Source organism: Miniopterus natalensis, chromosome 13 (genome assembly GCF_054644295.1).
Source record: "Miniopterus natalensis isolate mMinNat1 chromosome 13, mMinNat1.hap1, whole genome shotgun sequence".
Lineage (NCBI taxonomy): Eukaryota > Metazoa > Chordata > Mammalia > Chiroptera > Miniopteridae > Miniopterus > Miniopterus natalensis.
This window is the reverse complement of record NC_142093.1, coordinates 49,223,003-49,235,617: the sequence shown is the minus strand read 5'-3', so window position 1 is coordinate 49,235,617 and position 12,615 is coordinate 49,223,003. Positions and strand designations below refer to the sequence as shown.

The following is a 12,615-nucleotide window of genomic DNA, read 5'->3' as shown; positions in this document are numbered from 1 at the left end:
CAACGCTCAACCACCGAGCCATGTCCGGTCACGTGGACCGGTATTTCTTTATGTAACGAAACAACAGGATGGTACAGAGAGCACAAGGGATGGTGCCGTTTCATGAAGTTCTAGTTTGAGTAATACATCTTTATGTGCATTTGTGGGTATGTGTGTGTGTTTGCTGACCACCGTTGTAAATGTATTTCTTACTCTGGGTTGCAGTCAGAAAATTTGGAAAACACTGTATCTGTTACCACTACGAAGTGGAATTCAGACATGTGGGCTGTACTGAACGGTGATGAGGCACCAGTGCCTTTCTGCTTGAAAAATGGGGCATGGGGTGTAATACTGAGGATGGAATACACACATGCAGGTGGACACCTGGCCTCTTGAACAGGTCCTGTTACTTTTCATCCACTGTCCCTCTGCTCTCAGGCAAGATAGACAACAGTCACCACAGGGGAGGGCAGAAGTCGCTGGGGCCATTGGGGCCCTAGGAGATGAGGCGAGGCTGCTGGAGGCATTGGCCTGAGCTGCTCTCCTGTAAGCTCGCTGTCCTCACTGCCACCTCTGGGACCTGGTCTCGCTTCTCCTGCAGGAGTTCTTCTTTCACTGCATGGCGGGGCGAGAGGGTCTGGTGGACACCGCTGTGAAGACCAGCCGCTCTGGCTACCTCCAAAGGTAAAAAGCCCCTGCTTACCACCTTCAGTTGCGATCAGCGTCCGGTACCCTTCCCCGTCAGTCATCCACAGTTTCAGTGACAGTTCACTTAGAATTTCTTTGGATGAAGAAGCTTCCTTAAAATGTCCATGATTATCCTGAGACAGAAAATAGCAGATATTCTTCCCTTTTTAAAGATCATTAGCATATGAGCTCAGAGGTTTAGACAAAGGGCCCGTGCATTCTGGGGGAAGTTACCGGTGCGGGAAGGGTCTCGGTAGTGATGAGCTGGTCTTCTGCCCAGGAGGGCTTAGCAATCCAGGACAGCCCCTAGAGGATGCCAGTCCCGGGTCCCTGCCTGTTTGTCTGTAATTGGAGTTACTGTTTCTCCGGATGCAAGTGTCACTTTGGGGTCCCCAGCCTAGACCTACTTGCTTTCTCTCATCTCTGGGAGGAAAGAAAACAGCCGCTGTAACATACCTGTTTGAACAAGTTGGGGAATGAAGCTTCAATCTGAACAAGGCCTGGCTCCAGAGGGCACGGCAGATGGGGAAGCAGATGCCTGCACTCCAACCTCCCTCCCTCAGGATGCAGTGTGGGTGGCTTTGCCTTGGGGAGTTTTTGGCAATGGTTTTTCATGAGCCCAGAGAACCGGTGCTGGTAGAAGTGGTGGTAGGAAATGGCCTGGTTTTAAGTACATTCTCAGGGAACTCACTGGCTACTGGACAGAAAGGCAGAGCTTTTTTTCTTCCCTCAAAGGTCTGCCTGTCCGCTCCAGCTTCTTTCTCCTGCTTCCCAGCTTCGCATTCACAAAGCTACAGCCCTTATTTTGCTCCATTCCCCTTGACTCCCAAAGCTGCAGCCCGTGGAGCAAGGGGCCCATCTGCAGAGCTGGCTGCTTCACTACAGTGGTCTGAGCTCCCCTGGGCATGGATCACATAGCCAGTTCCTTCCATGAGCAGGGGTGACTCCCCACCTCCATCCTTTCAAATCATTTAAGAACACGTGTAGTGTAGAAAAAGTTAGAGAACAAATGATCAACTGAGTTGGGGGATGGGAGGACCTGAGGCCATTAGAATGTAGAGTGGGAAGAAGGAGGGTGTTGGGATGCTGGCTGGAACAGGAGAGCAGCCACCACTGGCACAGAGGGCACAGATCCTGCAGGGACCGTCTGTGGAAAGAGGGTCATGGTGCAGGAGGCCAGTGCAGTGCTGCAGACAATCGGTGGAGGAGCCAGTGTGGCTGTGTGGAGGTGGGTGGTAATGGGAAGGGAGAGGCAGGTGTGGCGGACATGGGGCAGCTCACTGAAATGCAGGAGTGAGAGGCAGGGAAGCATCAGACCCAGCTGAGTTTTCAGGCCTCAGTGGCAGCACAGTGACAGAAGACAGATGCTGCAAAGGGGAGAGAATATTTGGGTGGCTCAAGCAGAACATTCAGGTATACACATTTCAGTGGACCTTAGGTGAAGTGTGAAGCTTAGGAGAGACCTGGAGGTGCAGCTTTGAGAGGCCACTGCTATGCTGAGCCGGAGCCCTGTGCAGCACACATAGCAGAACAGAGGCTGCCTGCCACACAGCATGTCCAGCAAAGAGGAAGTGGGTGCAGAGCATCAGCCTTGCTAGGTGGGCTGGGTGCTGACTAACACAGCTCTGTTCTTGGAGCCTAGGGAACAGTGGCTCCTAGGAAACCTCCTCCTCAAGTGGCAGGAGGAGAAACCAAGGCAAAATGGCCAGAGGGCAGGGAAGGGGCCAGTACCTGGCAGCAGAGGGGAGAGACTGAGGGAGGCAGCTGACCACTGGGAAAACCAGGGAAAGGGCACTGGGTTCAGGAAGTCACATCAGCATTTATTCCTAATGTCCTCTAGTATCCCTGACAGTGTCTCTGGATTGAGAGCATTGAAGAAGCATTGGGTGGGAATTTGGCCCCACTGCTGTGCCTGCCTTGTGGCTCTAAGGATACTTGTCCCTGGGGAACTTGCAGGGCAGCACACTAAAAGGGCAGCAGTAGTCTCAGCAGCTGGGGCTGGAGAGGGAGTCAGGGTTCAGCAGTGGCAGCCAACCTCTCAGGCACACGGCTGCAGCCCCAGCTGCTGGGAGACACTGCAGCTCAGAGCCTAGGCCTTAGAGACAGTCTCCTGGTGTCTAACTTGGCTATAAAACAGCAGTCCCTTTTCCACCTCCCACCGACTCCCTCCCCTGCCCCACGAGGTGGTGAGCTTGATGGGCCCTGAGCCAGGTCTCCACACAGGTGCATCATCAAGCATCTGGAGGGTCTCGTGGTCCAGTATGACCTGACGGTCCGCGACAGTGATGGCAGTGTTGTGCAGTTCCTGTATGGGGAGGATGGCCTGGACATCCCCAAGACGCAGTTCCTACAGCCCAAGCAGTTCCCCTTCCTTGCCAGCAACTATGAGGTAGGTGCCAGGCTCCCGGCGGCCAGGGGTGTGGGCTCTAGGCTGTGCCATACCTTGTACTCCAAGCTTTGCCACCTAGTTACAGTGGCCACTGAGAAGTAGAGTGGGAAGCTTATAAGCCACAAGTCCGTGCTGTGAGGCACTTGCTATGTTCACATCCTGTCGGTGGACTTTGAGGTGGCAGAAAGGCATGAGCACCCCCAGAATAGCGGCTGCCATTTAGGGACATTTGCCACATGTGGGACCCTAATTTAAGCACACTGTAAGCACCACTGGGTCTCAGCCATGTGTGACCTGGGGAAAGAGGCATTCCTTCCTCTCCCTGTGTCACAGCTGAGGCCATGGAGGCTCAGAGCTTCAGTGACTGGCTTGTGAGTGGCAGAGCCAGCATTTGGATCCAGACCCATGACACAAGCTCTTAGCTTTCATGTCATACCTCATTGCCCTAGAGGTGACCATCACTGTTGACCAGGCAGTCACCCATTTTGCTGGGTGGGAAACTGAAACTGATGTGGCCCATCCAGGGTCACACAGAGGATGCCCAAATTAAGGTTACAGTCTGTGCTGGCTCCTCTCCATCCTCGCACCTGCCCCAGAGCCTTGGGTCATCCCTTCTCCTTCCTTCCTAGACACTCCTCTGTGTTCTGAGGGGCTCTGTGTGTGCCACTGTCTCTCTCCTGACCTTTCAGCTCCCCGGACCACCAGGTCCCTAGTCTGGTTTGCACCGAGTGAGGACTCCAGTTAGCAGCAGGTGCTTAGCCCCTCTGAAAGATGTCATGACAGCTCCCCACAGGCCATCTTGGTCCTATGAAGTTGTGTGATGTGGCCCTTAGGTCACACCCTCATCTCTTTGGTCTTGTGTGTGTGGTTTTTTTGTTTATTTAGGTGATAATGAAATCGAAGCATCTCCAGGAAGTTTTATCCAGGGCAGATCCCCAGAAAGCTCTCCGCCACTTCAGAGCCATCAAAAAATGGCAGAGCAAGCATTCCAACACCCTGCAGAGAAGAGGTGCCTTCTTGAGCTATTGCCAGAAAGTTCAGGCAGCTGTGAGAGCCTCAGACCTCCAGGGCGAGAATCAGCATGGACGCAGCCCTGGGACTCAGCAGGTGACTTGAGGGGCTGCCCCTCCAGTGCTCAACGCATACAGGTCTCAGTCGGGGTGAGAGAATGAGGGTTTTTCCCCCCTAATAGAAGGTATAATAATGAAATCTGGCTTCATTCACTGTCAGGAAACACAGGGCACTCAAGTAGCGATGTAAGGAGAGCACTCTGTATACAGAGGTTTGGGCAGGGTTTGAGGAAACTAACCAGGACTGTTAACTCTGGTTCCACACCACCCCAGGCATGAAGGAGCAGGGAGGTGGCTGTGGGCAAAGGCCACCTGATGCGTCCTAGTAGAGGGATGTGGCCTACTCAGAGGCTCCTTCGAGAGGGTGGGAGAGAAATGCCAGGTTCACTCTCCATCTTCCTCTCTGCTGCTGGGACCTCCCGTTAGCCAAACAGCTGGGAGCCGAGGCAGGGGTGCACTTTGTTTTATTTTTTTAATAATAATTTATTAAATTTATTTAATGGTTAATATGAACATGTAGGTTTCAGTTGTGGGTTTCTGTGTTACAAGACCTGTATATTGCTCTGTGTGCCCAAAATCATATCTTCTCCCATCGCATATATTAAGACCCCCTTTCTTTTGGCAATCACCACACTGCTGTTTGTGTCCATGAGTTTCAGTTTTATATCCCACATGTGAGTGAAAGCATATGATTCTTAGCTTTTTCTGCCTGACTTATTTCACTTAGCATATTTTCCAGCTCCCTCCATGTTGTTACAAATGACTGTATTTCCTCCTTTCTTATGGCTGAGTAGTGTACATGTCCCACGCCTTCTTTATCCAGCCTCTATCACAGGACACGGGTTGTTTCCATATCTTGGCCACCGTGAATAATGCTGCAGTGAGCGTAGGGGTGCATATATCTTTGTGAATACATGTTTTTAAGTTTTTAGGGTGTATACCCAGGAGAGGGGTTGCTGGTCAGATGGTAGCTCTCTTCTAAATTGATTGAGGAATCACCAGACTGCTTTCCATAGTGGTTATACCAGTGTGAATGAGGGTTCCCTTTTCTCCACAACCACTCCAACACTTGTTATTACCTGTTTTGTTGTTAAGGTGTGAGGTAGTATCTCATTGTAGTTTTGATTTGCATTTCCCTAATGAGGGTTGCGCTTTGAAGCAGCTGCTGCGCGACGGCGTGGGCCATAGGGTGTGTGAAAGCCCAGGTCGGGGCAGACCGATCACCTGGCTTGTGGTGACTGTGTCCTGGTTGGCCTAGGACAGTCGTGGCTTCACTGCCTGTTCTAGCATTATTATCAGTAGTGCCCTGTTTTATTCTAAAAGAATCCCAGTTTGGACATTAACCACCTGTGCCTGAGGGGCCAGGACGAAGAGCTCATGGAGTTGTAGTCAAGCAGCGAGCCCTGGGATGGATTGGGTTTCTCCGTTTTCAGTGTTGAGCTGGCTTTCTCACTGCTGTCAGCATTCTGTCTCTCCCCAGCTCGCATTTGAAGCCAGTGCGTTTGATTCCCTTTATCCTACTGGCTGTCCCAGGAAAAGAGGCCTATTCTTGGTGTCTCCAGTATGGCTGAGCCCTGCCCTTCCTTTCAGATGCTGAGGATGTGGGGCGAGTTAGATGAGCAGAGCCGAAGGAAATACCAGAAGAGGGCAGTTCCTTGTCCTGACCCCACCCTGTCCGTCTGGCGCCCAGACATCTACTTTGCCTCGGTGTCAGAAACCTTTGAAAAAAAGATGGATGACTACAGTTGCGAGTGGGCATCTAAAGCAGAGAAGAGTTATGAGAAATCAGAGCTTTCTCTCGACAGGTAATGGCATCGATGTGTTGCTCGGTGCATGCAGAGGGAAATCTGCTGTCAGGCCCTTCCCTACCCGCTCCAGAAGAGGAGGGCAGCTCCTGGGCTCGAGACTCCAGCAGGAGGGAGGGAGGTGAAACAGAAAGGCAGCTTGCAAGCCCTCTGGGACAAGAGATAAGAGGCAAGAGCAGGTGGACGTCCCCATCCAGGCCAAAACAGAGAAGAGCTCTGCTGGGGCAGGGGCTCTCAGAAATGACCCCTCTTCACTTTGGTGTGATGGGCGTGGCTATTTCAGAGTCAGGGAACCTCATTGACATTCAGTGGCTGTTGACAGGGTCCAGGGACTGCAGCAGGGAGATGGGACTCATTAGAGACAAGGAACGAAGATACTGGAGGAAAGGGACAGGACTCTCTCTTTTTACCCCTTAAAGTGGTTTCTCTAGCCAGGCCTCTGAGATTCCCAGGTAGAACAAGTCGCAGGTTATCACAGCTGCCAGCAGGGCTTGCCCTACCAGAGGAAGTCCTGGGTTTGATTGCAGCCAAGGGCACATACCTCAGTTGCAGGCTTAATACCTGGCCCCAGTTGGGCACATGTGGGAGGCAGTCAATCTGTGTCTCTCTCACATCAATGTTTGTCTCTCCCCCCCTCCCAAAAAGCAATGGGAAAAATATCCTCAGGTGAGGATTAAAAAAAAGAAAATATCTGAGGGTTTAAAAAAATAAATAAGTAGATAAGTAAATAAGTAAAATAAAAAGAACTTGCATAGAAACGTAGTTTTGATGCTTTCTTCTGCATCCACACACTTGTCCATTTAGCCTCCGTTCGTTGAGCCCTTCCTTGTTCCATGCCTGAGGGTACGACAGTATTCCCGTGGCTGTTCTAAAAGGAGGAATGACTAGTAATTACAAAATTGTATAGCACGCATACTTCTGACATGGCAACATTTTCACTAATTAAGAAAGCAAACCCCCCCACCACTTGATCCCCATGTCCCCACAGTTGCTTAGTGAGCCTCTTCCTAGTTCATGCAGCAGGAGGTTTAAGTCCTCTCCAGACTGTCACTGCCGGCGGGGGGGAAGAGTTAACAAAGGAAAATGACTAGTGAGCTCAGACATTCTCATTCGGGGCTTATAACTGGCTCAGAATGGGTGCATGACATTCTCAGAGCATGTGAGCAGTCCAAGTGTGGACATAGAGCTTCAGCCACCCAGCTGGGATCTGTGCTAGGTAACTTAGGACATTTCAAGGTCACCAGGAATTTAAGGGATAGAGGATCATTCCCTTAAATTTGGAATACCAGCCCAGACTGAGGGAGAGGAAGTAGTTCCATGCACCCTAGTTTTGGGTGGTGTAGACACCTCCTAACAGATGAGTGGTGTCTGCATTCCTAACCTCTGCCGTCCCTGCCCTGCTTCCAGGTTGAGGACCCTGCTGCAGCTGAAATGGCAGCGCGCTCTGTGTGACCCAGGCGAGGCGGTGGGCCTACTGGCCGCCCAGAGCATCGGGGAGCCCTCCACACAGATGACCCTGAACACCTTCCACTTTGCTGGCAGAGGCGAGATGAACGTCACCCTGGGCATTCCAAGGTGGGGTACAGGGGTGCATGATGTGGGCTCTGTCCTGGCCCACTCCCAGGGAAGAACTCATTTAATGAGTGTGTGTGTGTGACTAAAAGACGGTGCTCATCAAAGTGGGGATCAGGGTTGGAGTTTTTGGAATCTGGCTTCTCTGTGCAGTTTCTTTGGCCTCTTAGAATCCCCATTTATCCATAACTCTCCCAACTCCTATATCAGAGTGACGTGGGATGCTTGTAAACCTTCACACTCCTGGCGTCAGGACTCAGGAAGATGTTCACAAGCCCCATGCAGGGCCACCTGGTTGCCCAGCTCTGGAGCATCATCCACCTAGAAAAATGACCCACAGTCGCCCTGGTTCTGCAAGTAAATGTATGCATCCTGCAGGATAATGCCCAGTGGGCAAGAGTAAAGACGGGGGCAAGACCCCCTGCATTCTATACCTGGCCCTTCCATTTTCTCAGTTCCTTTAGCCTCCTCAACTTCCTCAACTTCAGGGTTCTCGCCTATGGGAGGCCCACCTTACCATGCAGTCAGGCTGTGCAGGCTGACTGAGCTCATAGGCAAGGCCCCGGAGCACGGTGCCTGCACCCAGTAGGAGGGCTGCAGGCAATAGTTACCTTTCATTCGTTCAGTAAGCTCTCAGTAAGCACCTGCTGTATGCAAGGCACAGGTGATAGGAAACAAGAATAAGACTCAGTCCTGTCCTTGAGGACCCATACCCCAGGGAGGAGAGTCACTTGCTGTCACACACAGAGCCAGAGCTGGGACTCTAATTCAGCATATTTCCCTGCAGGATCTCAAGGTCTCTCTCAGATCCCAAAGAGCTCTGACAAGAAAGGCCTCACAAATAGGGAATCTGGGTCCCTCTTAAGATCAGATGTACCCTTGTTCTGTGACAGGTTGAGGGAGATTCTCATGGTGGCCAGTGCCAACATCAAGACACCCATGATGAGTGTGCCCGTGCTCAACACCAGAAAAGCACTGAAGAGAGTGAAAAGCCTGAAGAGGCAGCTCACCAGGGTGTGCCTGGGAGAGGTAATTGTTTGGTGGACCCGGATGTTTTCCCATGGCTCCCCTCTGTGAAGAACAGCTTTGCTGACTGTTCAGACCCTGGGCTCAGATGCCAACCAACCAGAGGGAAGTTTGAGAAAGGTGTTGAGCAGGGGTGGAGCTGAGCAGGAAGCTTTAGCAGTAATCATTACTTCTATAGCATTCTCATGTGCCTTAAAAATAGAGACGCCCTGGGTTAGCTTACCAGCACTGCTGGAGCCCACTCCCTGCAGCCTTGGGCCATTCTCTGGACTTGACCTGTGGGCCCTGGGAGTTTCTTTGCGGTTTTGGCCAGTGACTCCATCCTGTTCCCTCAAGCCCTAGGGTTTCCCATAACCCACCTGTAATGCCCTGGAACCTGGGCAAGTTGGGCTCTCCCTGTGTGTCTGGTTCTAGGTGTTGCAGAAAATTGATGTCCAGGAGTCCTTCTGGATGGGAGAAAAACAGAACAAGTTCCGGGTGTACGAGCTGCGGTTTCAGTTCCTGCCGCATGCGTATTACCAGCAGGAGAAGTGCCTGAGACCTGCGGACATTCTGCACTTCATGGAAACAAGGTCGGGACTCGGGCCACTTTATTGTTTGACTTTGCTGTGGTTCTTGAGCCCTCCTGACTGCAGGACTCCTAGAGATTGGGGCTCATCTGCACAAGTTAGTTCTTCACTGGAAATGTAGCCTAATCTGGAAACCTCATCCCTGCTCTGGCTTATAGGTGTGACTGCATTGACCACACACCACTTTCTAAACCTTGTTCTCTGGTTGATGAGTCTTATCTTCTCTGGTTTGTAGGCTTTAAAACATAGAGTATGTGTACCTTAAAGAGAACTGAGCCCACCACAGTGGTGCTGCTATAGTCAGACCAGCACTCAGTGTTAGTTTCTGACATGATGTGATTCCAGGCAGCATAATGTAGTTCCTGATACACTTATATCCTGTTAGTGAGCAGCACACCTATGGCCTGCTGCTATTAAATGCCAGTTCTATAACTGGGGTTACCTCCAGCTTCTTACACAGAAATTCTGGTTGCCTACTGGTAGGGAGAATGAACATCCTTTTTCTCAGGTTCAAGTCACTGTTGGACATTTGAAAAGCACAGGCCACAATGTTGAGTACACAGGAATGGGAAATGGGCATGTTGGTGTGGGTCCATCCAGGCAGAGCTCACAAAGCCCTTTTGACTTGCCAGCTGACCCAGATCATGGAGCGCAAACTCATGGCTGCCGGGCCTCGCAGGTAACAGGCCAGTGAAACAGATTGGGAAGCCTGCGGCAGACTAGAGTGTGCAGAACTGGCCTCTGGGGGCAGGAGCTTGGGTTAGGGAGCCAGATCTTCTTCTTCTTCAAAAAAGAAGAAAGTCCCTTGCCCTCTTTTTTTCTGTTTTTGGTTGGTTGGTTATTTACTTTTGCTTTTATAAATAATTGTCCTAACTTTTAAAAATCAGCAACCAATTCATATCTTTTTAAAAGCTTGGTAAGGCCCAAATAGATCTCATATATTGGCAGGATTTGGCCACAGACCACAGACCACTGCCTCTAACCTAGACCACCTGTCAGGCCTTCTCTAAGCTGCTCAGCAATAGAGAACCAGTGGCAGAGTAGAGGCAGAAAGTCAATGTGTTCTGTTTTCCCACAAACCTTACCCAAGTGATGCCCACTCAAGCAGGTCGTGGAACAGCGTGGCCAGGAGAGAGTGGCTATTCTGCTGTGGGCCCTCTCTCCTCTCACCTGAAGTTGTTAGCTGGCTTCATGCTGGCCTTCTAAGCAGGTGGCATTTAGGACAGTGGGTATTGTGTTAGATGATGAGCTCGGATGTGAACTCAGCCCTTTGCACAGGGGTCCCTGACCAGGCAGGTCCTGTCCTGGTTTACACAAGCCGTAGGTGAAGTTGCCACTGGCTGGGCCTTGGGGAACACCTCCGTCACTGTCTGCCTGAATAAAGAGGTTTGCTCTGTCAGGCGGGCCCCATGCTCTCCTGGTGCTGGGCCATGTCCCAGGAGGCCCATCTGTGCACCAGCCTGCCAGCTCATTAATTAACAGGGAGGAGCATACCTCCCAAGGGCCCTGCATGTGTGTGCTGGCCAAGCAGCCCTTTTCTGAGAAATGGGAATCAGGATCACATAGCCTCTTGAGAATTATCAAGCGAGGTAGAATTGGATGATCTGTCCCATTTCTAGTCATCTGAGACATGCGGGGCAGGTGGGTCTGCAGGAAGCATGCACCAGACTGTGCATAGAATTCTCTTTACTTATCTTGGGGGGTTGAAAGCCCATCACTTTTAAAAACTTTCTTCATGATGGACAGCCCTGGCTTCCCAGCAGTGAAATACTTTCTCAACGCCCACTTTATATTTTGCTTGTGCACTTGAAAAGCTGTGATGAAGCTGTGTGCAGTAGCTCTCAGTGGAGCTACTCTGTGACTTCAGTAGAATGGGCCAGAAGTGAGAGAAGGAGCCGCGTGTGGTCTGGGGTGTGGTTTGGACCACTGTTGTCAGGTCTGGACCACAGGAAGTGGGGGTGTGCTGCAGAAGAGCGACCCTTTCCACAAGCAACTTTCTCCTTTCTCCTTTCTCTCTCTCCTACCCCCTTTTCTCTCTTCTTCCCTTCTCTCCCTTTTTTCTCTTCTCTCCCAGCTGAGGGATCATGACACTTTTCTTTAATTCAGGTATAATTGATATAGGATATTATATTCGTTTCAGGCACACAACATAGTGACTTGACATTTGTGTACATTGTGAAATGATCACACCACAGTAACTCTAGTTACCATCTGTCACCTTACAAAGTAAATACAGTATGTTTGACTACATTCCTCAGGCTATACATTACATCTTCAGGACTTTTTTATAACTGGAAGTTTCTACTTAATCCCCTTCACCCATTTCACTGCCCCTCTTCAGCCCCCCTCTCCTCTGGCAATACCCATCTATTCTATGAGTCTGCATTTTGTTTGTTTGGTTTTGTTTTTTAGATTCCACATGTAAGTGAAGTCATGTAGTGTTTGTCTTTCTTTGTCTTTATTTCACCCAGCATAATACCCTCTAGGTCCATCCATGTTATTGCAGATGGCAAGATTTCATTCTTTTTTTATCTATCTATTTGAATTAGTGTTTTGGATTTCTTCAGATAGATACCCAGTATTGGAATTGCTGGATCATAAGGTAGATCTATTTTTTAATTTTTTGAGGAACCTCCATATTATTTCCCATAGTGGCTATGCCAGTTTACATTCCCACCAACAGTGTATGAGAGTTCATGAAACTATTTGACATAGACAGGAAACCAAAAGGATAGATACACAGTGCCACTTCCCCAGATGGAGACATGTAAGCATTTAAGGTTCCCTAGATGTTTATACTGGCACCTGTTACTTCGAATACTTGTGTAAATTATCTGGAAGGTGGGCCAGGGGTGGTGAAGTAGAAAGAGCATTGAACTAGAGTCAGGGGGTGTAGGTCCCTAGCCATGACATGACCAGGTTGGCTATCTGCAGTTACTGCTTCTGTGAGCCTGACTTTGAAAACAGCAGGTGGTAGAGCTATTGGCAGGCACTTTCGGAAATAGCCAAGGGTCGTGTTCTCTGTTTATAATTATTTATGTGGAATGGGAGCTTTCTCTGCAGCCTACCCCTCTTGTTCCCTTTCAGTTGCCACATTCTGAAAAACAGCCAAACCTTCACGGGGCAGTCACTGTGGGCCTCCAGTTCCCTTGCTCTTGGCAAAATCACAGATAGGCAGACTGCACCTCCAGGAGGACTCAAGCACACTGGCAACTGTCTGCCACTTAGGTCAGGTGTACAGTCTACTTTTTCACCTTTTCTCGTGTTCTATACCAGTCCTGCTCTCCAACAGGCAGGTGAGGTAGAAAGGATTCCCAACTGGGGAGGCTAGGGAAGGTCTTTTTAGGGAATTACATCTGCACTTGGACCTAGCCTTGGGGTGGGGTAGGGTATGGGGTAGGGAAAAGCAGCTCCAGTGTTAGATAAGGGGCTGGCAAATTTTTAGCAGAGCAGATGGCTAGAGCATGAGCTCATAGCATGCACAGAGGTGGGTGTAAGCAGATGTGTAATTGGGGTTG

General features: G+C 50.3%; 1 protein-coding gene across 1 annotated transcript in view; it reads left to right on the top strand.

Moving 5' to 3' along the window:
- The window catches only part of POLR1A (RNA polymerase I subunit A), a 63,782-nt gene that overhangs the window by 43,106 nt on the left and 8,061 nt on the right, over positions 1-12,615 (top strand). The window contains exons 21-27 of the mRNA XM_016201803.2: positions 581-663; positions 2,890-3,055; positions 3,941-4,162; positions 5,716-5,930; positions 7,338-7,505; positions 8,396-8,531; positions 8,943-9,100. Coding sequence (XP_016057289.2) covers positions 581-663; positions 2,890-3,055; positions 3,941-4,162; positions 5,716-5,930; positions 7,338-7,505; positions 8,396-8,531; positions 8,943-9,100 — 1,148 coding nt within the window. The remainder of the gene's footprint in view (positions 1-580; positions 664-2,889; positions 3,056-3,940; positions 4,163-5,715; positions 5,931-7,337; positions 7,506-8,395; positions 8,532-8,942; positions 9,101-12,615) is intronic.